The sequence below is a fragment of the Tubulanus polymorphus genome, chromosome 4 (assembly GCF_964204645.1).
Source record: "Tubulanus polymorphus chromosome 4, tnTubPoly1.2, whole genome shotgun sequence".
Lineage (NCBI taxonomy): Eukaryota > Metazoa > Nemertea > Palaeonemertea > Tubulaniformes > Tubulanidae > Tubulanus > Tubulanus polymorphus.
In genome coordinates this window covers 23,252,173-23,277,797 of record NC_134028.1, presented here as the reverse complement: position 1 = coordinate 23,277,797, position 25,625 = coordinate 23,252,173, and the positions used below count along the sequence as shown (strand labels likewise).

General features: G+C 38.6%; 1 protein-coding gene across 1 annotated transcript in view; it reads left to right on the top strand.

Moving 5' to 3' along the window:
• Nucleotides 1-25,625, top strand: part of LOC141904729 (voltage-dependent T-type calcium channel subunit alpha-1H-like) — a 71,172-nt gene that overhangs the window by 15,021 nt on the left and 30,526 nt on the right. The window contains exons 2-5 of the mRNA XM_074793371.1: nucleotides 2,282-2,379; nucleotides 11,706-11,877; nucleotides 15,207-15,525; nucleotides 23,333-23,425. Of these exons, the coding sequence (XP_074649472.1) occupies nucleotides 2,282-2,379; nucleotides 11,706-11,877; nucleotides 15,207-15,525; nucleotides 23,333-23,425 (682 nt within the window). The remainder of the gene's footprint in view (nucleotides 1-2,281; nucleotides 2,380-11,705; nucleotides 11,878-15,206; nucleotides 15,526-23,332; nucleotides 23,426-25,625) is intronic.

Here is a 25,625-nt window from a genome sequence, read left to right as displayed (position 1 = left end):
CAATTTTCAGGTACAATAAAAAATCCAAAAAAAATTACCAGATTTTTGTTTTAATATTTTGCTGTTATGGTAATATTTTCAACGGATACGCTCGCTTTTAATCATTATATGCAATAATTATAACTGGAAATTCGATGGTATTTGTTGATACTTATATCTATGATATACTTGCTCTCTCTCCCTCTCTATCTCTCTATATCTTTAAACGGTGTTGTTTACCGGGCGATGAAATGATAACAAACTATGGCTTTACATGTTTAATGGCTATGGTGGTCAAAATGAAAAAAAAAACTAAACTGAATATTTTTCAAATAAATCGTTTTTTACTATAAATACTATAAATATTTCTTTTGATATAATTGAATTTTTTGCATGAATTTTTATCGACATTTCTTCGATAATTAAAATATCTAAAAAAAGATGATTTTACCTCAAATTTCGCTTTTTTAAACGTAATTTTCAAATGAATTTTTCAATTACCGAATCCTTTTATCTCACTTAATTCAGATTTTATCATTCTTTGACTTCTTTTTTTCTAAAATTTTGACGTAAAAGTTTTCGTCTTTTAACTTAATACACTCATTACAAGTATAACACGATATATTCGAGCACCAAGGTTCTAAAGCGTATAGATATAGATTATGTTCGCAGCGACTGGAAACTTAATAATCAGTATTTATGAAGCATGGTTCAGGAAATTGTTTAATTTGTGTATCCATCATCATGATAATGTATATATAATACAATTATGATAAAGGCATATGGTATCGTGTTGTATATAATGTAGCATTGTCCAGGATATTGGTAATTTAACATTAACAGCTATCTAATGAGCCCATAATGCATCGGCAGATAAGTCAGTCACTCTTCCTACTTACATGTTGCATTCGTATCATATTTCTCAACATTCATGCATCATAATGTATGAACTCCAATTGACGTATTGTAAAACAGATGAAACAGATGAATCTAAATAAAGCAAAAATAATAATCGATCAATTTCTTGATGACAAAATGACTTAAAATCAGCTTGCATTTTGGCTCGCTCGTCCTGCTTTGTATATACTGGTATACATACTAAAATGACCTTGACCTTCTAGCAGATGTGCTCTTTGCTTATTATTGTTACCCGACTTCAGCAGCTTTTGGGAATCGAGATAAAAACAATCGGCCATTTTTCACGGATAGCATCAATACACCTCAATCATCTTATTCTATAAACTATGGCGAATCTTGCTCGTGATGCAATCTAAACACGTTTTTTTAGGTTAAATGAGTGATTTCTCTTTTCAACAAGTGACAGATTAAAAAGATGCTTATTCAACAATGACGATGATGATGATGATGATGATGATTTCGGTAAAAATTGTGCTGGATTCACTGTCTAGCACTGAAGAGATCGCAATGGTACTTGTTTCGCTATCAAAGGAGCATTCGTGTCATCGATTTTAAGAATATGTCCTCTTGGTGATGGATTTACGACTGAGTGCACTCCATTTCTCAAGAAATGTTGACATATCTTTACGTGTATAAACGAAACGTTACATTGAGTGTTATATATCTGATAGAATATGTAGCCGCCGAACAGCACTGCAATCCCATACACAACAAATTCAACCATAGTTCATACAGTAATATATGTCATTTTCAATGAATTTTCAGGAAGATTCTCACATTTTTGATGGTTTTTTTGCACCTTTGTGTAAAAATAGCGGGATATTATTTCCTCGGGGGTTACCACCAACCATTCGTGTTGTAGCGTGTTGGCTTTTCTTGCAGTGGATTGCACCAACGACGTATATGCATGATGACTTTTAGCCGATTTAGAATAAAAAAGGAACGAACCCTTAAAATTTGCCTCGTGCGGAATTGATTACACCTACATACCGTTTACCCGTTCCTCCTTCTTCTTCTCTTCTCACAAACTCTCTTCTCTTTTTCATTAAACGATGTCCGCAGGGCCTCATCGTGTTCTTCAAACTGAAACTCTTAAATCTTCAAACTTCAAAACGCTGACTTTATAAAATGAAATGTTGTGTCGAAGCTTAATCGATTCTAATCTATGCCTACAATGAACTGCTTTGACGATGTTTTACTGTTGTTCGTAAACATTTCCGCGGCCTTGATTCCCACAAAAAAAGCTTACTCTAACTATATACGATATATATATATATATTCGCCCCATCCCCCTCCCCGAGCATCTTTTAAATCCCCAAACAACCTCTTCGTCATATTCATGAATTGTGTTTCAACTAACTGTCGGATGCTTGTTTATTTACAGCACGGTGGAATATACGATCGATACCGAAAACTTGAGTTTGTCAGCGATAAGAACGATTCGCGTGCTGAGACCTTTGAGGGCGATCAATCGAATACCGAGTAAGTATTACAAACACACACCGAACCGCGTTTTAGACGCTTTCGATATTTGTCGCTGGTATCATCGTTGATGCGTTGGTTTATTTAGTTCGCGGAGCTGGAATTCAACATCGATTTCATGAAGTAGCCTTGATATGCGACTTGTGGCAAATCCTCGGTGGTGATTAGTTAGTGTCACCAGCAGTTACAATACTCGATATCTAGCACATGTAATAACACATAGATTCACCTTATTGAAACCCCGTCAGGATTGTGTTTCGCATTTTCAATGACACCTAACACCAAATTCACCAGCAGAGATACCAAATACATACGTCTGTCTAGAAATAGATATCGAATCCATAGTTCTTGTAATACTAGGCTAGTGCACATGATCGTTGCAGAAAAGCGTTCATCAGAAGGCAGTTTATCACGTCGAGGTGACAATTATAGCTCTTCGTGGCCATTCGGAACATCTTTTAGTCCATCATCCCAGACGACTATTGATTATCCGTATCACCTTGGGCGGACGACCTCTGTGGTCAGACTGGTCGCAACCTGTCTGCAAATGGAAGTAATTGTACATATATACGTACCTGTCGCAGTAAAATGGATCTAGGTTCTTTGATCTGATATTCAACAGTCCTGCTTTGATGAACAAACCAATATCTACTCAAGTTATGGCGTTTGTGTGACGCTATTTTGTTATCATTTCGAAATGTTTTTGTTTCGATAACGAAGATTTCGGCCCCGACTTCGCTTTATGTATAGTGGATTTATCAGTGCATCTGGGACGTTTCGACCCATCACGTGAAATCCACCCAACCCCAACCCCTCCATGATATCGACTCCCATCAGCACAGCTCAAGACATCCTTTGCAAGTCATCACCTGTTTCTGGAGAGCGTCTTTGATAATAGTTCTTCCATTTTCGGGGCGCTCAGAATACTCACCATCCAAGGGGGTATAAATATGAAAGGGTTCACTCCAAATTCCACGCAAACAATTGGTTTTCTAAGAAGCGTCTCGAGTCCATTGATGAATCGGCGCAAATTCGAATTCGCGCGTTTCGACTTAGGAAAAGATTACATTTTTCGATCGTCAATTTGCCGTATCGATTTCGGATTTGAAATCGTTACTTTGACAGACGGGTCTGCATTGATTGTCGGTGAAAATCGACATTAAAAAGAACGAACGCTTAATAATCCGTAGATTAAATAGAAATCATTTCCGTCTGTCAAATGTCAAAATACAACATTCAAGAGTTCGTGAAAATGTCAATATTATCGGTTTTTCTGTAACTGTTTAGAATGAAGTGGGTGGAACCGCTCGAACATTTCAAGGTCAAAGCATTTCATAATGGGGGTATCCGTTCCTCGGCAGGTATTCGAATGGCATCGCTAGACTACTCAGATATCGTGCTGCGGCAGTCTCGAAACCATCGGGTTCGAATCCCTGGTGATCTGAGGGTATGTTCGGGATCCTCCAGAACACCGCCTTTCCATCGAGGTTATACCCTTTGAACATCAGGACGAAGATCATGAACGCCTTAAAATTTGACACTCATTCTCTCGAATTTATATCTTTTCGAATATCTTATTCGCAAATTTCTAAAACTTGTGAGGGGGGACCTGTCGTATTGGTGGCTGCGTTATCCAATGAATGCCCTTTCTTTCCTTATAGACCCCCACCGTCCAATTTTCCCTAGATCCATGCTTTGTATTATCTGATACAGACTTACTGTACGTAGAGATCTAACGATTTCCGATGCGAAATTTTCCGATTTAAAAAGCCAATTACTTCGGTTAAACGGCGCCGCCCGATGTCGTTAAGAGTCTACGAAGTTTGTATAATGGAACAGACCACAGCAGGGCCTCGCTACTGAAATAAGAGGCTTAACTCGTAAAAGTTGGTGGATTTAAGAGCCACAGGTTTGCAATCACCGAACACCAGACACGATAATACTGAATCGCGCAGATACATTCGCGGTTGATTGGTTTCCTATTCCAGATGAGCGGTAAACAATCTGAAGTCTGTTTTGATTCGGTAATAGGCAATCATCGGTGACAAGGTTATCTCGAGTAAGCAAACACGCGTCAACGGTGAGATAGAAAACAGTGAAAAGTACATTTGATTCTGTCAATCAGTTCGAAAAGTCGGGGACAATCAGCGAGTTTGTTCTGACCGCCTGGAGAGAGAGGGAAAGAGAGACCTTCGTCACTTTGAAATATGTTAGTGTAACAACTGTTTGAGTTAATAGGTCACTGGCAGTGTCACCAGAAGCTGTCTATGAGAAAGGACAGCTACGCTGAATAAGTGTCAATGTTCTACGCGGACCACCTGACACCACTGTATGTTTCCAAGCTCTCTGAGTTTGGCATCTGTGCTCTTCGCCAAGAACCTTAGTGTCTAATGTACCACAGTTGGTTACAACACTAGGACGGAGAGTGACGGAGATCACTGTGGAGGCAACCTCTGCCAGGGCTGGGTGAACTGTGCTCTTGTGTAGGATCAGGGAGATAGTGATCACCCATTATGTATCTGATGAATGATTTTATATATTTTGTTACAATTTTTCAGAAAATTAAAGCTACGTATCTATCTATCTATCTATCTATAGATCCGCCTCCAGTTGATGCACTATACATAATTTCATAACTTCAACAAGGGAAGAACATGTAGGTTTATTGCATCCTCTGCAGCGTATGATCAATACTCAACCCTCGGGCGTCGCCTCTGCAGCGACATCTCCGGAGAATGTGTTCATTGTCGCGCCAAATCACGCGCGGCAAACCAAACATTCGATTATCAATTTCTATTCAAATGTGCCGGTCAGATGCACTGAAAGACCAATCGGTGGGATACAAGTAGAATTGAATTTTCGCAAACAACGGACAGGCATGGCTGATAATCAGCTTACTGAATCTTCATTCCAGTAACTCAATATATGATGGAAATAGAGAGAAATAAATTTACACTTAAGTCATTTATAGAATGTCAACCGGAAAGACTTATCAGTAATAGTATCAATTTGACTCCTCCGCTCTATACTGATACGCGCAGTTGCGTCTGAAAATACGTTATAGCTGAACGTCGTACAGTATTTCCTTATTTTAGATTCGATTCAATTCAATTCAAAATTCATCCAGCAAATAACCATAAATTTTGCATTCTTGTTTTTAACACTTAATTCCTGTTTTCTTTTCCTCCCCTTTATTGTAAAAAAAAGCCAATAATGTTATCCATAAATTACGGCGCAATGAATATGAAATTAATGACTGAGGCTGAAGAACAGTATATAAAGATTTCATACGACAAAATGAGTTGAGCAACGAGTTAAATTGATACAGAGAAAAAAATGACGCTTCCAAACAAATAGGATGAATGCGTGCAAACAAAGAAAGGAATTAGATTAGAATGATTAGAACTTGCCCTCCTTTTTATCCAGGTACCATCCCATCTCTCAGGGTTACAGTCTTTTTTGACTCAATAGATTATCATATACTATCCATTTTGTTTGCATATAACTGTTAATTATTTTTATTGACGAAATAAACATTACATTACATTAATATTTAGCATAAAGATGAGTGAAGATACATTAGAAGACTCTCTTCAATTTGCTGTCTCTCGTTATCTACACCTAGTATTTTCTCACTGCTGCGAATCAATCATTCCCTCGCGTAATTCCTGATTTATTAGAAAAACATGATGATTACGACACCTCAATCTATACCCGATATACAATATGCCTGAAGCGCTGATTGATTAAAATCATCAATCATCGATATTTTTTTTTTTATAGAAAATTAATCCTATCGAATTTTACGAATTATATTCATAACGCTTCTATTTTTGTAAGTAAGTAAAATATTTGTCAGCGTGAATATTTACAAAATTGATAATAACAAATTTGATTACCAACAGTGAAGTACATATATACAGATGACAGGAGCCTGAGCAGAGCCATAAAGGCTGTTTATCCGAAATTCCTTCAGGAAATTCAGCGACAAAACATGAAAAAACAAATGCATTGATGAAAAAAGGAGATAGATATATATCGTGCAAACGTTTACATTATCAGTGAATCAAAATGATCTTATTTCATAGTGTAGATTAATTATAAGTGTATGTACATTAAAACAAAACATCAGTATCGGTTATTTCTCTTATGAACCAATTCTTATATCGGAAATAGGATTTTGGCTCCGAGGTTATTTACTGTACCGCGATTTCAGCATTGTTTGTTTATGACGTGACATTTCTAGGCGCTCGCGGTTTTGCAAAATAACCGTTTGACATTTTTGCGGCGCGCAGCGAGCGGCCTATCAATAAAATGTGATCTATAATCAGGTGGAATCGATCGTGATCAATGTTGATTAGGCATCGACGGCCCAGTCAATTTATTCCTAGACACCCGTAAAGAAGAAGTATATATCCATACTTTAAATTGATGTATCAGATTTGATGATGCTGTGTACGCCACAACCGCCTCTTACTGATAGGGGTTGATTATGTCGTCTGCGAATCGATGATCGTCTGTGCACACGACACACTTGTCTGGGCTTTCTTACAGATTCGACCATGAATTCCCTTACTTTCGTGTTTCTCGCGAAGACCTGACTACTATAACCACTACTATTTCAGAGTAGTTGCTATACCCCGATTTCTCCCGATAATATATCAAAGTATGCCTAAACTCGGAATGGCTTCGTATTCATTTTCAATTAAACTACTATTCTTAATGTGAATATTGTGACAAAGGTAGAGATACCGAGGAGGCGAGGTCTCAGACAATGAGAAATGATTTCAAGGTTCTTTTAAGCAAATCGTAACTTCAAACTAAATAATATTCCGTGTTCCTAAGATATACACCATTTCTTATTCTTGCATACGTACGTATCCCCGTCTGCCAGTCTGCGTAAATGTTTTGACTTTGATGACATTTGATGTTTATATCGCGCCATTCCATTCCTCAGTGTATATTCGCTTTTAGGAGAGTCTATTCCACGTATTTTACGAGTTTCAATCGAGTGTAAAAGTTATTTATAGTCGCAATATCGGATATTTTTAAACCGTGTTGTTTGTATAAAACCAATCATCAGATAGAAATAACCCGCATATTATCTATATATACATGCCTAATATCGATTGCTTAGTCTTTACCTTTACTTTGATGATCTTTAATAAGCGTTTTATTACATTTCCGATACATTTTTATCATCCGATCAACAATCCAAATTAACATTTTACTTACTATTCATAGTCTTCGTGAAGAAGATATGTATTTCTCTTGAAATTGACGATGTCAGAGCTATCAAATTATGATGTCCTCTTGAATAACAAACGCCACCAAAATGATGGCGAATATTTAATAACGCGAAATGAATTTCTGACGACGAGTTGACGCATTGTTTCGGGAACTAGCTCACTCGATATACATGACGAAGACTAGGATTTCGGATTTTACAGTTGACGATGATTTTATTTTCGACGCTCTTGGTTTGTGTCTGAATTTGATACAGACTCCAAGAAGTTGACTTTACGAACGTGTAGTAAATCTTCTGAGTCTTACAAGTTATCTACGGTTACAGTACTAACAAACAGACAGACACGTGACAGACTGGCAGGTGACAGGTAACAAACTAGAAATTGTTTAATCCGTACGATACAATAATATGAAAGTAGAACAGTTTTTGCTGTGAATACATTTGGAAAATTGAATTTTCATCTTGTTGAATTGTTAAGATACTCTAGACCTCTTAGCTTATTAGATATAAAATTTGATTTCAATCTTTAAAATCCTGTTTATAAGCGGATTTCAAAATCCTCTGTTCTCCTTGCAGAGTGCGCGGGATATTCTACCGTTTGGCATTTTAGAAGCAATAAAAGCCATCGGTTTGCTATTGCACAATGGTGTGCCTGTAGCCTTCATGTTTAACCCCTGATTAAAATCTCAAGAAGATCCAAAAGTAAACAAAGCCAAATACAAATAATATAAAACTGATTTGAAACTGATTGACTAACGTTTCGACTTAATTATATGAGTCATTTTCAAGGCTGATCTTTTATACAAAAGAAGCCCGTCGTAAGCTCTTGAATAACAAATCAGTTTTGAAAATGGCTCGTCTTTCGGGGTTTTCTTTAATTGAATTAGAAAGTCACTTGTTTACAGAAAGCAATCAGTGTAGATGATCCACTTTAAAGCTCTAAGATCCGTAGAACCGATTTCAGTGAATGAAACAATCATTTTTGCACAAAATATCGCTCTGCTAGCTCCTCAACTCTGGAGTCGTGTGGGGTATGGAGTCAGGTGCAAGAAGGACGAGGAAGGTACACTAAAAAATCTAGTTTTACCGTCCCGTTTATTTTTCGCTGTGATTAGCTCGATTACTTTGACTGACATCGTTAAGAATTAGAAGCTGTGTTCACAGATTAGTCGTAGAATAGATTGGTTTTATTGGATCTGGGACACATGTTTTAGCTAATTAGGATCGTTAACATCGGTTTCACTTCCAGCGACGATATGACTCGTTTAGTTCTATCAGTCCGATGCGATGAATTGAAAGTTTTTTTTGCTCTTTTTTGCGACGCCTGAAATCACGGACTACTTGAAGTAAACGATTCTTTTCTCGATAATTTACGATCGCATTTTCCTTGATATCCATCGAAATTCGCGTCGGTCTCTTTTTTCGTCGGTCGCGTTCGAATGCGCTGAAACCGAGTTTTTATTGTCAATCAAGACAGTTACAACATCGGAATGAACGCGGTAGATCATTTTGGCCGTGTCTAAAGCTTACTGAATGAACAATCCTCGAGGATTCGGCGCTACGTAATGGGGCAGGGTAAGCATTTTGGGATGGTGCGCCGTTGTACTTCTGAGAAAACCGATGACGCTGAAGCTGTTACAAATACTGAACATCCGCTGATAAGATTCTTGGGAAAGTTCATTCAAACGCTATTTAGTTTGAATGTGAAAGTCTTACTGGCGACTTAACGTGTTCGTACCCGAGACGGCGCCGCGCGCTGTGAGTCGATTTCTGAGAAACCCCTCGTGACCATCGACATGGTAAATAACAATGTACATCTACACTGTATATGGATCACTCTCCTTGATTCATATCTGGCTAATGAAAGCCGGGTCCACAACCACACATGACTAGCAATTCAACGAAATACGAAGCCTTACATTCTTTACATAACAATTTGTCTTCCGACTCTTTAAGTCGGTCTTGTCACTGGTTATGATTTTATCTATCGAGTCTGCCGAATGTCTGGACAGAAGGCAGTCAGCTTTATTGATGGATAAGCTCCTGGAAGATATGACAAATTTGTGTATGTTGCATCATCTCCTTTGCGGCATGTTTGACTAATAAGACATCGCTGACTATGATTACCATACAGCAGTGCGAGCTCGAATCTCGAATCTTTATTTCGTCTATTTTACGATTCTTTTCTCTGCGGTCATTCACTCATCAGGGTCGGATTTAGGGAGGTGGCGCCACCTATTTTTGCCGACATAGCATTATTGCGCAGCATTTTAAATCTGGAATTGCTCTGATCAGAAAATGATCCCAATTTTTTCAGATTTTTCTTCGAAGAGGACCCCAAATTCCTCTTATGAGACTTGCGGTGATCGCCTGCGGTGATCGCTCTTCGTGTAGGAAATGTTTTGCTCCCCCTTTCTAAATTCCGGCATTCGCCCTGCTCACCCCGAAGACATTTCAAGGGAATTCTTACAATTTCAACAACGACAAATATCCCGAATGAAGTAGCTATTCCTGTCTGAATTCGTGGAATAATTCCCGATAAGGCACACGACATCACATCGTATATATATATATGATAAAAACTGGCCATTTTTCCGCGATCCGTCTTTTTCTATCTGTCACTTTTGACTCGTGAATGAAAAGCGTTAGATTCAATTATACCATGACAGTTTAGTTATGAATGGATATCAATCATTTTTGTGAATGCGTCTATGTATGAAACATAATTTGATGGACATTTTTTCCGAAGACGGCCGACTTAGTCGTCGAACCATTTATCGATTGATCCACGTTATTTTCTGCTGGTTTCGACCGGCTTTCGGTTTACATAATTGAAAATAAATGCCCTATTACGATATATACTGATGTTCCTGTGCGAAGGTATCATTTGTTCGATGGTATAATTTGAATTAGTAATAATCCTTAAGCATCGAAAAACTGTCATATTTGATCTCTTTTCATTGTCTCAAACGCCTCAAATTGTTTGGCGGGTGATCCACAATGTTCAGTTCATTTATGGACGCTTTGCTTAAGCAATGCTCCGCAGATATGCGTGACTGGTTGAACTGTCTGCAAGTCATCCCCAGGGGCCTGTTTTACAGACTGGTTCTACAACTAGGGATTTTAGAATCAATTGCGCCCCTCTATTCTAGCTGTTACCGGACCCCCAGAATCCACCGACATTACTACTATCATGTCTTATACTGTATCAACAATATTTCTAAGTGCATTCAGGGTCTGTTAAAAAGGTTAGGGAATTAGTATATAATCATTTTTTCAAGGCTTGGTAAAAGTATGAACTATTCAGTTATGTCTAGGGAGCTATATGAAAAAGCTACGGAATTTTAGAAACGTGGTCTGGATTGTTCGTGTGGTTTTATTCCTGTAGGCTTAGTATTTAACTTTATAGACTTTTATTTCTGCCTTAGTGAGTTCCTCATTTAGTAGCTATGGAAATGTGGATAGTTTGCCCTGGAAAGAGACTGCAACTAGTGCGAACCGTGAATTGATTCCATTTCCTCGTTTTATAGACATGTTGATCTCTCCTATGCGCGCTCACGGGATGCGCAACGTTTTCCGAACAATACCGCATTGTAGGAGACCTCATTATTATGTCATCGTGTTCTCTCTCCTCGCAACGGTTTTTTCAACAATGAATATTTCATTTCTTTTCGTCTGTTCGCTGATGCGTGAGTTACTGGTAACTTGATTAAGCTCTTCCATCTCTGCAGATATCAGCTCTTCTCATCCCTGCTTCAGTCATCGGCTCTCATGTGCTGTCCCTCTTTCTTGACAAATATGGTCGTTCGTAATCCTAACCAGCGTCGGGTGACTGAAATTCGAATTGCTAAATGCTGTCCCGACTTGGGACTTCAAACGACATACTCTTTAATCCTCTATCGTGGTACACGCTGAGGCTAACTGAATTTCAGATATGCTTGGAGAGTGAATTGAAGATCTGCTACATTTTTTTTTCAAGAAAAATATTCTATATATTTGTATATCACACTATATCGCTCTATAAGCTTCGAGTCCAATAAGTCAATTTCAACTGGAGTTTTGTTTTGTATATTTTCAGGTATGCGTATATTGGTGATGCTGTTATTGGACACGTTACCGATGTTGGGAAATGTGCTTCTGTTGTGTTTCTTTGTTTTCTTCATTTTTGGTATCGTCGGCGTACAGCTCTGGGCCGGCCTGTTGCGTCAACGCTGTTTTATGGATAATAGGCAGAATTTTTCATACCCCGGGTAAGTAACGCTTTTTTGTACCGGTAAAAATCCCGCGATATACAAATAAAAGACGAGTCCGTAAACGTTTCCTGGAGCTAAAAGTATATTTCAACGTTTTGACTAATATGCGGGAATAACCTTTCCTGAAAATGTCTATACATTCGACACGTTGAAATAAGTCATTAGCCAAAGCAAACATTTTCGGACGTGTTTCTTTTCTTTATTGTTGGATCTAAATCGTATCATCGTCTCAATACGGTCTCAGAATTGTTTCATAGGGTTTATTATACTATTTGGTGCACTGTTGCTCCAGATATAAAAGTGAAAATGTTTTTCTAGTGCCATTTACAGTTAACCAGTCTCGTTCAGTTTTGCATTAGCTTTTATTTTATCATTCTTTCGTGAAATCCTTTCTTTATCTCTATAGGTATATATATATATATTTTTTTTTTTCTTAATTTTTTGTTTATATCTCACTCTTTTGAAACCTTAAGAATGTTTTCCAAACATAAACAAACTGATCTAGGTTTGACTAGGGCTTGTAACAAAACAATGCAACATTTATGCACATCGTATGATACCTTTGCCAGTAAACTATCAATCATAGCGTGGCCATATCACTGTACCAATCACTACAAATTTATCAAAGCAATCAGAATGTTTTGAAATATTAATTGCATAAAATTATCTGTCTAACTTCATATGCAATAACTTCATTTACAATATAGTTTAGATCATAGTTTTTTTTTGTATTACATGTTGCCTGTCTTGTTCATCCAGCCCAATTTAAAGCCAACTGATATAGATATATACTCTAACTACTTCATTTTATAAAGGATTACGTTATTCAATCAGTATCTCAAAAATCAAGCATAGATAAATGATCTCTTAATCCATAGAAACTAGATTTTTATATGACTTAAGGCTAATCTATACGCTAGTTTAACAGCTGAAATATGCGATTTGTTAGAATAAAGCGATGTTTGATTCGGTTGTAATATTAGCCCGATTTCCCTCCAACGATCGGCAGTAAACTGTCTAAGAAATGCCATTCCTAAAAAAACATCGCTTTCTAGAAATTACCGTTTCGTTCATCGGAAAGATACCTTCTGACAACGCATGAGGAAACTCGCTAAAAGAATTGAACTTTTTTTACACGAAACGCGTAATGAAATTCCATCGCAGAAAGGAGACAATTTTCTGCTAAAGACAAAATTCGTCCATAGAATAGAATAACTTGAAAGCCCTTTTACCGAAATCATTACCTACGGCAATGTAAACACTACGACATCAGCGATCTTGTTCATTCCTTGCTTATTTTCTTCGTTCTTTTTCCCGTTATGTTTCTATTTATTTGGCACTTTTTTCAGCCTTTGGACTCATGACATTAATGAGAATAAATCCTATGTTCATGGTTTGTAAGTATATGTATATTTATATATATACAGTATGTTCGACACATTTTCGGTGGCGCAAAAAAAAGAAGAAATGCATGCTCATTATTCGTACTAGAATTCTAAAATGGTCGATGGAATATGAATCGTTGTTTTATTTTTCCACTCGGATTACGGTCGATCTTTGAGGAGATGAAGGGATTATGTAATCGGTGTTTGTAGGAAGAGGTTTAGAGGGAATAATGACGAAAAGGTACAAAAAGCCACGATATTTAACGACCAACAATTTAAAAATCAGTTACGCTGACATTTCGGCGAGATCCATCTTCGGAGAATTGTTTACAAGAATATTGGATAAATCTCTGGTGATGGATAGAAGTCATCTATTGGAAACGTCAGTGTAACATTGTGGTTTTCTATGTGTACTTTAACATAGTCAATAAAACAGAGATTAGTCTGAATTGATTATTTTCGACCATGAAAGGCTATGTTTGATGATTCACACGCTTCGTTAGGCAGGGTATATTTGCACCAAATGTGGTTTCCGTGACTGTTGTATCCTTATTGTTTTACTCGGTATTTTTTTTAAAGTGCATCGTTGAGACATACGCGCTCATGTTCATTCCTATGCTGCTGCTGCTGCTGCTGCTGCTGCTGCTGCTGCTGCTGCTGCTGCTGCTGCTGCGCTGCATTGGGCGGAGACTTTCATACCCCGGAAAATTTCATCCCTGACTTAATAATGCGAATGTCTTGTTTTTGAAATACCTCAGCAGCTTTTCAGCAATCAACTGACTAAAACGCATTCACGATTATCAGGATTTGCAAATCACTACATTTTGCATGTCCTGTATCCTCGCTACTATGGTTGTTGGCAGGTGGTGACGGCATGGGTGATAACCTGCTATGAAATAATGATAATTCTTTTTTTCTGACCGTGTTTTCCGAAGTGCTACTTGCAGCAACTATTTCCTAAGCCGCAAATAATTTTCCGGATTTATTTCTGAGCATTAACTCTTAACATAACTAAAAAAATGCTCCGGAATCTAGAGAGTGTGCTAATAATATGATGTATTTTTCGAGGTTTTCGATAGCTGAACCCTGCTTGAATTAAAGCATTTAAAGAAATAAGATCAAAACCCATTCTGAAAAAATTTACAAGATTTTAAAAACGAAATTCATATATCACGAATTAGAATCAGAAGACACAACGTTTTGCTAGAGACCATTTTCGGGTGTGGCTGTCTCTGTAAGTGTCAGAAACGTATGACGTCTCAGTTGACCCGTACGTCATATTTCGCTTCGAATTGCTACTATAAGTCCTACTATTGGATCGTGGTATCTACGATGGCGAGATTAAAACCTAAACGATGGTCATGTCCTTTAATTTCTAATTCTCGATATAGATGAATTTCATTTTTTAGTCTTTTTAATTTGTGAGCCGTCGGGTTTAACCTTTTTAACATATTCTCCAGTGTTTGAGTGTATACGGGAGATTCTAGATTTGTAGTAGCCTGAATTGTCCTACCCCTAGAATAGCATCGATTTCATTTCGCAGTCATCGTTAAGATTCTAAATATATGTCTCTTGTAAGAACAATAAAAACTATCAAATATTCTAACTCGATACCAAATCAGTCGGATTAACTTGTGCCCCATGATGTAACCAGCCCTGGCGAACTTCAGATTTCTAATTTGTCGACTATAGTGGTCAAAATGCATTTCACAGTGTCGGCCATCTTGGAACTATAGTCTAAACTACAGCGACGTGGTTCGTTATTTCCGGACCATAATATAGTCATTTCGACTATCTGACATTCGATTTCATTTAGTTCGCAAAAATTTCTCCGACATTCGAAGTTCGTTCTTGTATGGGTTCATTAAGATATGTATGATGTATTATAATATGCCATAAGATATGAAATAAGATAAGAAATTTGTCTTCGATTTTTTCTAGGTTTTATCTGAACCCGTATTACGTACCGGTGATCGAACACGGCAGCGATCAACACGATTTTATCTGTAGCATGCACAAGGATTCGGGTATGAGACATTGCTCGGGGATCAAAGAACTTCGAAATGTGCACGGCAATCTGTGTAACGATACCGTAGATGCGTATAGCAATAATTATGTGAACAATACTTCAATTAGAAACTCAACATCGTGTATCAATTGGAATCAGTATTATACGACTTGTCAACCCGGAGATAAAAATCCCTTCCAAGGCGCAATCTCATTCGATAACATAGGATTAGCATGGGTCGCTATATTCCAGGTAAGTCAAAATGGCTATTGTTTTACTAATATGGCCACTGATGATAATAAGGTGTCACCTTTTCGGGTTTCGGGTTAGAATTAAACTCTAGTCAAATAAAGCATCCCATATGGCTTCGTGTGACTGTATAGATAAATAAAAAGTCTAACAATAGAATTTCATGCAACGTGTCAAAGTGAAACCACAATGTAGCTTCTGATGGTCATTTCAGCTGATTATTGCTGTTTGTCAGCAGCCGAAATGTCGTTATCTAGTTTCAATAGATCTTCAAGATTTTATCATGTAAACTTCTATAACGGGACTATTCTAATCATCTACCTTACAGTATTAAGTTCATTATTTTTAACCAGCAAACTGGGTTTCTTGTTAAACCCGCATGATATACACACTTCCAGTTGTGCAGCGGATGTGCCATTGCTTCATTAGATTTGCATATGTCTTCATTTTACACAGACCCAAATGGTTTTGAAGTTTCACCGCGGAGAGAATTTTATTTTTGGTTTCACATATGTCATAGATTATACAGGATTACGAATTCACCCCTCGGAGAGAGACATGCAGAAAATTCAGACGAAACATGACGCCTTAGCTGATATACGACCGCCGTTGAAACTGCTATTGATACTCGTCTCATCTTTGTTTACACTGTCTGTATCTGTTACACAATACTCGCCGACTCGCGCGGAATTCTCACTGTAGTATATACTCGAGATGAATGTCGTGAGAGATAATGACTGCTCCAGTGGAAAGGTCGTTCATTTCGAGTAAGGTTTCAGAGATTGCACCGAATCCTGATAACCGCGTTGACGGAGTCTGGAATATAAAGTGTGAATGGCAGTGTGACGACGGGCTAACACCGCTACCACGCAGTGGGGAGACAGTTAACTGACTAATTCGGTTATTCTCTCCTGCAACGAAGCGTTAACTGTCATTGATTAAAAAACATCTCACCGAAAATGAATGAAGGAAGAGCTAAAAGTAAACCGTCAATCATAATCACTTCTCCAATCTAATCTCAACATAAAACATAATCTTGGGCCAAGAGTTGCTCGGTCATGGCTTAATAGGCGGGCGTAGGTCGGCCTTGCGACGGCTTGAGAGTTCGAAATGGTCTTCAGTTAATAGATTGGCTAAAGAACTAAAATGAGCTTAGGTTAAAATGTTAGATTGGCTATAGAACCAATGTTAGACTGGATTGGCTATAGAACTAGAATGAGATCCGAATGGTCTTGATGTAGATTTGCTATAAACACCAGAATGAGCCAGCTTATGAGTAAACAGTCATCGCAGAAGACTCGCCGTGTTTTGATAATAATCTCAAGAATGTTGTTATCACATTTGGAAAGAGACATAACATGCGTAGCCAAGACCACACTGCCGATAGCGTAGGCGTATTTGGCAAATGACAATTGTCATTCATGAATTCATTCTAAACATTACCCGTAGTTCAGACGCCCATTTCCTGGTGGAATCGGCGGAGTCCATCATCATTTCTCGTAGCGAATTTTATTTCATTCGTCAATTCTCGTAGATCTCATATTGATTTTTAGGCGGCCCGTCGTCATATTTTCGTCGGCAGATCGATAAAAATGATTAATCGTTGAAATGTCTAGAAGCTGTTAGCTCTGAGACAACAAATCGGCTTCTGTCTGTATTCTGGTAATTCACTATTCATAATTTACACAGATAACGTTCCCTGATTGAGCCGGCTACGACATATGCGTTGCGGTTATTTATTTCTCAGTTTCCTGTAATTGAATCTTTTCGAGTTATGACTTGGAGAAATCTCTCCCAGCGAAATCGATCTTTCCAAGTTTTACGTCTCGTTGATTCCGGCGTAATGAAGACTGAATATCCGATAGGCTTTACGTGTGTTCTTACAGGTCCCAAATGTTGACACTTGAACTTGCCTCCGGATCCACCCCATGACCAGCGCTCAGACCAACCAAAATCCTGCATGCGGCTTTTGAAATAAGAAATTCGAGAATTCAAGTTCATAATCGCTTAAATCCATGGGAAATCCTGCTAACGACATGTTAGGCCAGCATCTTAACTACGCATTGATTTGGTTTTCGCCACACACGACCAATAAAATCTTTAGAAAGGAGGGTGGTATCAGTACAAATATGTCGATAATGACGGGCCGAATATTGCAGGGGATCGCCCACTCGATGGAAAATAGGAATCCTCTATTCCATCATCAATTTGTCTCTCAAGATCCACAGACTACACGTAACAGTTTTTGTCATAACTTTTCCTATTTGTAGAACTATGCCAAATTCTATTGGAGCCCTCTTGGCTCATTCTAAGACTTCTTTGGATTCTGCTTTGTGAAAGCCATTTTTCACTTGCTCAAAGCCAAACTATATCTTTAAACTTGTGAGAAATGTGCATCTTGCTTTGTGTTGCGTAGTAAGTAACCGCAACGCTGTAGTAAGTACAGAGCTGGTAACAGATTTCGATATTGCATATCAGCTGAAAGAGCCAACCGCGATATTACACAATCTATTTCCCAGGCAACAAGAATGTTGGCGTAGACGCATAAAACGTGATTTCATTGATTTTTTATCATTAATCAAATACCTGGCGTAACGCAAAACATATAAACGCTTACTGTACTAACAAACTAATGCATATATAAATGATTGAACAAAATCACAGGGACTGCGGATCTAGGAGATTTGGGAGGCGAGCTCCAATAAAGAAAAGGAGGAGAGCAGTCAAGCCGAACAGGTCGCAAGCGGGTGCTCCTTTGTCGTTGCAATTTCCGAGAGGGGACAAGTCCAACCTCAATGGGGAGGCAGGGGTATCAACCCCTAAATTTCCCCAAATAAAATCAAACGGCTTCCAAAACGTGTCCGAAAATCTGGTATAATGTAACATGCCACGCATAAAATTGCGCTCTTTTTCAACTTGCAATGATGAAATCTGTCTGACTGGTAAGACTCGAGTATAGACCTACCAGCACCTCACTCGGGTATTGATGATCGTTCAGAGTTTGATGAGCAAATCGATATTGTGTCAGACTACGACTAGAAGTTACTAGTCCCGTAGCACATGATGTCAAGAAATGAACTTATTTTACAGCTCGATTCTCAAACGGCGTAATCGATAATGTCTGCGACTGAGTCGCTATACTACATAGCAGACACACTTAAAGTTTATTTGCTCAGTCGGCTATCATTATGTTAGCGGATGGAGAGTGCATGAGAGGTCTTTTTCTATCCGAAGGAAAAGAATAGCCGGGATATTTATGAAGCAGTCATGCAGAATATGTGTAGATTACATATCCTGAGTGATTGCTGTTTGTTATAGAACTACGGAAATATGAATGAGATTTCCTGTTATGTATAAGATCTACGATTAGTGGACGAATTCTACTAAGATGGTCATTGTCACCGTGATGCTTCTGTCTTGAGAAGTATCCGATTAAGAAGTATCAGAACGATTCATACTTAAACTAAAATCTGGTAACCCTACAAAGTACCGTCGGTTTTCACGGTTCAAACCGTTTGACACCAGGTCAACGAGACACATCTAAAACTCTCATGAACAATTGAATGAACTTTGAAAACCAGTTTCTTAAAAATCTTTACAGTTTTGTTTCTATCTAGCTTCATCCGACGTTCCCGACATCCAGGCTTTAGCGCATATTCATATAGCCGATGCCCTTCACCTCATTTTATACATCAGTTCGTCAGTTCGCCAGGGTTAAAGCTGATTCAGTTAAGCTCTTTAGAAGCTGTTAAGAAGCTTTATGGGATATGGACAGTGGACAGTCGGATGATTTAATGTCTCTCGGTCGCGAACGGCGTTAACATCGCGCTCTCGATTATAACTTCCTTTATGCCATTGTTTATTGCCTTCAGATGAGTGAGCAAAACTAAGCGGTATCTGCTTCACTTCCTAATATTAAACGTAATTTTGACCGTAAATGGAAAAAATTGCTTTTAGATAAATACGTATGAGCTTCTTTTTTAATAGCATCACAGGGTGTTAATGTCATCTTGCGTCGCGAATAAGCGAGACTATTGGGAAAATTCTGTAAGAATCAGTATTCAATTTTCTCGCCGGCTTCGTCGGATTTCAGTCGCTCGCGTCTATTGAACGCGTCAAGGTTGAGGCATATCCTGGGTGCGTGACAATATCGTAATTTGGTTGGCTGAAAATAGGGGCGTCGTGCTTCCAGCGACTGTCACCGATCTGTCGCGTATTCATAGACCATTTCCTGTAGCGATTATGGACGCGATATTTCTCGTCGTCGCCGTGCGCCTCCATCGCGTTACCGTCTGTCGGCTTGTCTTTTGCATTTCGTGACGATGTCGACGTGTCGGTATCGTTTCGTTCACTGCGATGTCGGCGTCGCCGCCGCCGATACATTATACAACTCCCCGTAAACACCGTCGTCGTTGTCGCGGGCAACTGATTTGTACGGGTTGTCAGCGGTTTCATAATGAGAAATGATGGCTGAAAAATCATTCGTCGCAAACACGTCGGCATGATAACAAAATCTCACGCGTCGATTGCTTGATTAAATAATCTTTCACAGGAACTCAACTCGTGTCCCATTATGGGTTTTTTTCACTGCTTTGTGTGATGCTTTGCTGAATAAAGCTAGACCGATCAATTATTAATGATATCTAAACCCTGCAGATCACCAACTAATATTAGTGCTAGCGACACCTGGTGGATCCTCACTTGCCACGAGTAGAATCCTCTATCAAAGCCAGCATAGCCAGCAGTAGGTACAAACCAGGGAGCTTAGATCAGAAATCGGAAATCGAATTGATTTTTTAACAACGTAATCATCTTAGAATTCAAGACTTCAAGACTGTGAACTGATATTCTGTCGTGAATAAGATTATCATATTTAAAACCTGAAACCCGTGTGTCTGAAGAAGATACGGGTCACATGCCCCTGAGCTTAGATGCACTTTGTGCTAACTAGCTTCTGCGTGAATAGATTGGTCATCAGACACAGCCATTTCACCGGGAATTTGGAGAGGATTTGAAATACTGACGACATAATCAGCCGAGTTAAGCGCTGGATTATTACTCAGACCGCGGTCTGTTATGCCGGTTCTTGATGACCCCATCATGGCGTAATTGCCCGCCGAAATGTATCATATTCACGTGTATATAATACCATCATTGCGACTGATGCATCAATATCAATATGAATTGCAGCGAGCGGCAGCGGATTCATTGCTGTAGAGTTTTCTATTGGGTCTGATTGAATGTATCCTGCGAACACGTCTGCCGTTCTGAAGCCGAGCTTAATCGGATGCATTAACGTCGCATTGATGGTCAGCGACATGAAAGCAATGAGATTAGTTGCGATTATCAGCCCGTATACATGCGCCAATCTGTTCAAATACATAGATGTTTATTCACTCTAAATATCGTGCTTTAACCGTACTGCATACTAGGGTCTAAGCACGGTTAGAGATACCGATGTGAGGATTGCACCGAACGGAATGCACCAGTAGTTGCACCAGTAATGGTCGATCAAAATCTGAATTTCGAAAAAATTGACTTTCATCCTTTTGTCAGGAATGGGCAGTTAGTATAGTTTCCTAGCACCCTGGAATTTCTTTAGGCAAAACGTGTTTTCGTTTCTGCAAAAATAAACAAATCGATTCGTCGTTTCCCGTCAATTTCCATTTTGCTTTTTTCCAATAAGGATATCAATCTAGAGAGATGCTGGATTTTGGATATCGCTGTAGGCTCCCCGAACCGACCTACCCACACAGCCATTGATTGATGTACATATATATACACATACGAGTAAAGGATATGTGGGGTGTTTATTGCCATTTCTTTTCCATCATCCGATCATCTTTATGAAACCTGCGATTGCCAATAATTCGTTGGAAATATTATTTGCGCAGGATTATTGGCGCCGCATTTCTTTCGCTAGTTCTGTGATGAAGAGTAATAAGCGATCCACCAGACTTGGCGTTATCTGATCTATTTGTGGCCGCGTCGTTTTTCAGCGTGAACTCAACCAAATAATGGATATTCAATTTACTCACAGTATGGGTGTATACATTTGACATTTCAGCTTCATTTGCAGTTGAATATCTACCACGCTGCTGGTCGATTCCTACCTTTTACCTTATTTACTAGCTGCTCTTCCCCTTCGAAGTTCTGTTACCTTAGTAAGAGTTTATCTAGGTGCAGTCCACGACGTTTTGTTACCTTACCCAAGTCGGGTCCTGCCAAGATGTCTTTTTACCCTACTGAGCCGATTTTGATCGGGCCAAGGCTCCATTACTGAGCCTATGATCTGACTATGAAGGCTTGTTCCTTTACTGAGTCAGATCAGATCAATCTATATTCTTGTTAATGACCTGATGTAATACCACCAGGTAAAGTGCTCGGTCACTATGCCCTGACCCCGATTTCTATAAAAAGTTAAACTTGAATTTCTGTTTCAGCTGCTGTTGGTTTTCAATTTCGACCAAACAATTCAAAAGCGTTTTATACATAGACTTTTTCATTTATCCGAAGCCTGTTTTTCTGAGTTTTTAGATCATTATGCCAACGCTTTCTGTGAACCGTATAACAGGTTTATTTACCTGCGGTTGCTAGGTAACTTGATCCCGGTATTTTTGTAGTTACAGCCACAACGAGTATCGACGATGAAATTATGTGATATTCGCGTGCCACTATTCGATTATGGCATCTATGGCGCGCCGACAAAGTTCTCAAGTCTCAATTACGTTCTGCGTAATTTTTGCTAATAATTTGATGGGGCTTTGACATATTTGATAAAGAAATTTATGTATCATTCACTCGTGATATTAGAGAAGGTTTTAAATGACTACGGTTTGTTTGATGTTGCTCCGAATTGGCTGATGGCTAAGGAACTTAAGTTAACCACAGTGTACACATGTTTCAAAATTACGTAGCAGGTTCGACAACGTATTCTACGTGGAACATCGTCCTCCGGCAGGGATTCGAAACTGATGGTATCGCGAGACTCTGTCACGTGCGGAGACTCTGTCACGTGAGTCCACCGCATATGTGGCTAAACGATGCGCTCAACAAAAAAGCTGCGTATCATATGCAAAATTATTCTAAAACACATTTTGACCGTGTCGAAAATACGTAGTATTCACAACGTACTACATTCCTATACTTCCCACAATTCTCCACGCCCGATATGACGTCACGAGTAACTGTTCATGCTCGGCAGTAGATCAGCGTTTGGCCGAGTGGTTATCTTCGGTTTCTTAAGTTAGGGCAGGTTTAGTTAGGTTAGGTTTCGAAACCCGGCTTCCCAGGTTTACCCCCACACGTCTATCATTAGGGTTTACACTCATACGACGAATTTTTGAATTCTTCTATTAATCCTATTTTAATCTTTTTTGTCCGTCGCTAACCCGTTACTCGCAAAAGGTTATACAGTTCGTACGCGTTTAGCGTATGTTATATCGATATACGCTATGGTTTTTATACCACAAATTAGATTTATTACAGTCACTCTACGCGATCCCTGCGGGTCATATCAATTCTTACTAGCTGTATACAGCGGTATCAAGACATGCGTTAAATAGAAGCATCTCGTCTGCGATAATCACGGCGAAAAAAAAACAACAAAAAGGCTCGTTTTTATTTTGTACATGTTCGTTATTGCATTTCAGGTAATAAGCCTCGGAGGCTGGGTAGACATCATGTATTATGTTCAAGATGCTCATTCATTTTGGGATTGGATCTATTTTGTATTGTTAATTGTGGTAAGTTCATTTTCTTTAGCTTCACGTCCCCGATAACCCGTTTCCCTGCTTCTCTATATTTACAGGTGATCAGCCTTGAAGGCTGGGTAGACATCATGTATTATGTTCAAGATGCCCATACATTTTGGGATTGGATTTACTTTGTATTGTTGATAGTGGTAAGTGGGTGGTACTGGTTTGCCACCCCTAGTGATCTCATTCATTGCCTGTCTTTCCATTACCTTCCATTTTTATTGCTATCTCCTCTTGTGTTTTTTTACACCGGAATTCTTTGCCATTTCCTCGAAAAAGCCGCGCCTTGACTACGACTGGATGATTTTCATATTTACATCTGCTTTCATTGTCAGCAAAAAAAAATGGCACAGGATTTCGGAACCATTTATATTTGCAGAATTTTGAGAAAATTTAAAAAAGAAACGAGTTTTTTTATTCCCTGTAAATGAATTTGGACCCTTCTGCATGCAATCGGGTTGATTTTTATTTCGGGGATATTTTTGCGCCTTCTTAAGCCTTCTGTTTGTCAATTCGTTTTGTTTTTAATGTAAAACGCAAGATAATTCGATATACTACGGAGACGACCGCGATTTTCATAATTTTTCATAATTCCGTTAAAAAGTAATTTCTCGTCACGCGGATATTCCACGCACAATTAGCGTTTGGCGCTCGCGACTGTCTGTGGTTGCGGAAACTTGACAGCCTTGTCAGAAAAACTAAACCACGGGCTTCATAAAATGAAGATCTTTGATTGATTGTCTTTGGTCGCGTAACCATTTCATGGCAGACAACTTGTTTAAGCGAATTATTGCTACTGCACTTCAAAAGATCGCATCTCTTTCGTCGTCTCGAATTTTCTTGAGGGAAATCTGTTCGCAAAATAAAGCGAATGTCAAAGGTTTCTGAAGTGAAGTGCACTCGATATGATCAGGTGACGCCGCGAACAAAACTCTGCAAATATGAATCAAACTCGAGTGAATGATTTTAATCTTCTTTTCTTCAGGTTGTTCTTACAATTTACTGCATTATCTGTACTTCGGTTCAGTTCCGATAATAACGAACCGAATCTCCTAACAGTACAGTTCACCTGTACTTTAAAAGAAAAAAATCTTCTTTTTTCAAGACGCACGATTTCTTTATTCCTTTCGATTTTCAGATAGTTTTCACGATCAATTTTCCCCCGTTCTCGGTTCTTACGGCGCCCGGCGAGGAGATATTTTGAAATATAAACATAACGTAACATTCCACCCGCGGCAAACTCTAAAAAAATACTCCTCCCACCATAAGACGATATCTCAACTATTCGTGCAATCGTAATTTTGTCTCTTCAACGTGGAAAGCTTTATTAGATAATTGCATTTCAATTCGGCTATTTGTTCTGCCCTTAACAACTTAACAACAACAAAACGAATCGACAAATCGGCCAAAACCACCAACAGACCGGACGGACTTCGTGTGTTTTCCCTCCCTAAACCTCCGATAGATAATGTTTTGAAGAAATTTGTGTGATTCTTTTCTCATGAGTGAATATTTCGTATATTTTATCTTAGCAAACAGATGCACTTCCTACTATTACTACTATTACTACTACTACTACTACTTTTTTGCATGTGTGAAAATAATTTTGAAATCTGGATTTTTTGCACATTTTCTCTCGAAACGAACTCGACAAAAAAAGTAAAATAACGTATAGTTCATCTAATTTCGAGCTGTTATCTTCGTGAAGCTATCCCTCGATCGATTCGATTATTCAATACGCCGTCGATGGAAACTTTTTGCACGCAACTTTTGATTTTTAGAAAATCTCTTTTTATCGAAAATCTGATACGTTTCAATATTCTGTTGCATGTGGTTTTTGATAAATGTTGTTTGATTTAAAAAAAACATATGAACAGGTAACATCCAAAACTGATTCGATGAACAAAACAAAATAAAGCATTCAATTCTTCTCTTCATTCTTCCTTTGTATTTATACGATAGCACTACTAGAGCTATCTGCACCAGGGTTAGAAATATATCTCATATGTTATTGAATTATGAATATGGATATGTGGCAGATCAATACGTGAGCTTCGCCATTTTGAAGATACCTCGTGTAAAGTCACTAATCATAAGATACCATTTGCTATTCTTACTGTTACCCGCTGTGTTCACCAAATTAGTTTAGTTCGCCTTCGGAGGTTGGTCTTAATTATGCGATCGTAGAACAAGCAATTAACTTGTCACTCACATTAGTTCCACATTTGGTCCTGGTAGGCTAGATGAATGTTAATATCACAGTAACCACAACCAGCAGCAGCCGCAGCAGCTGAACGAGTCGGTATCATCTAGTTTTGACATCTCTGGTTATTGAAAAGTCAATAC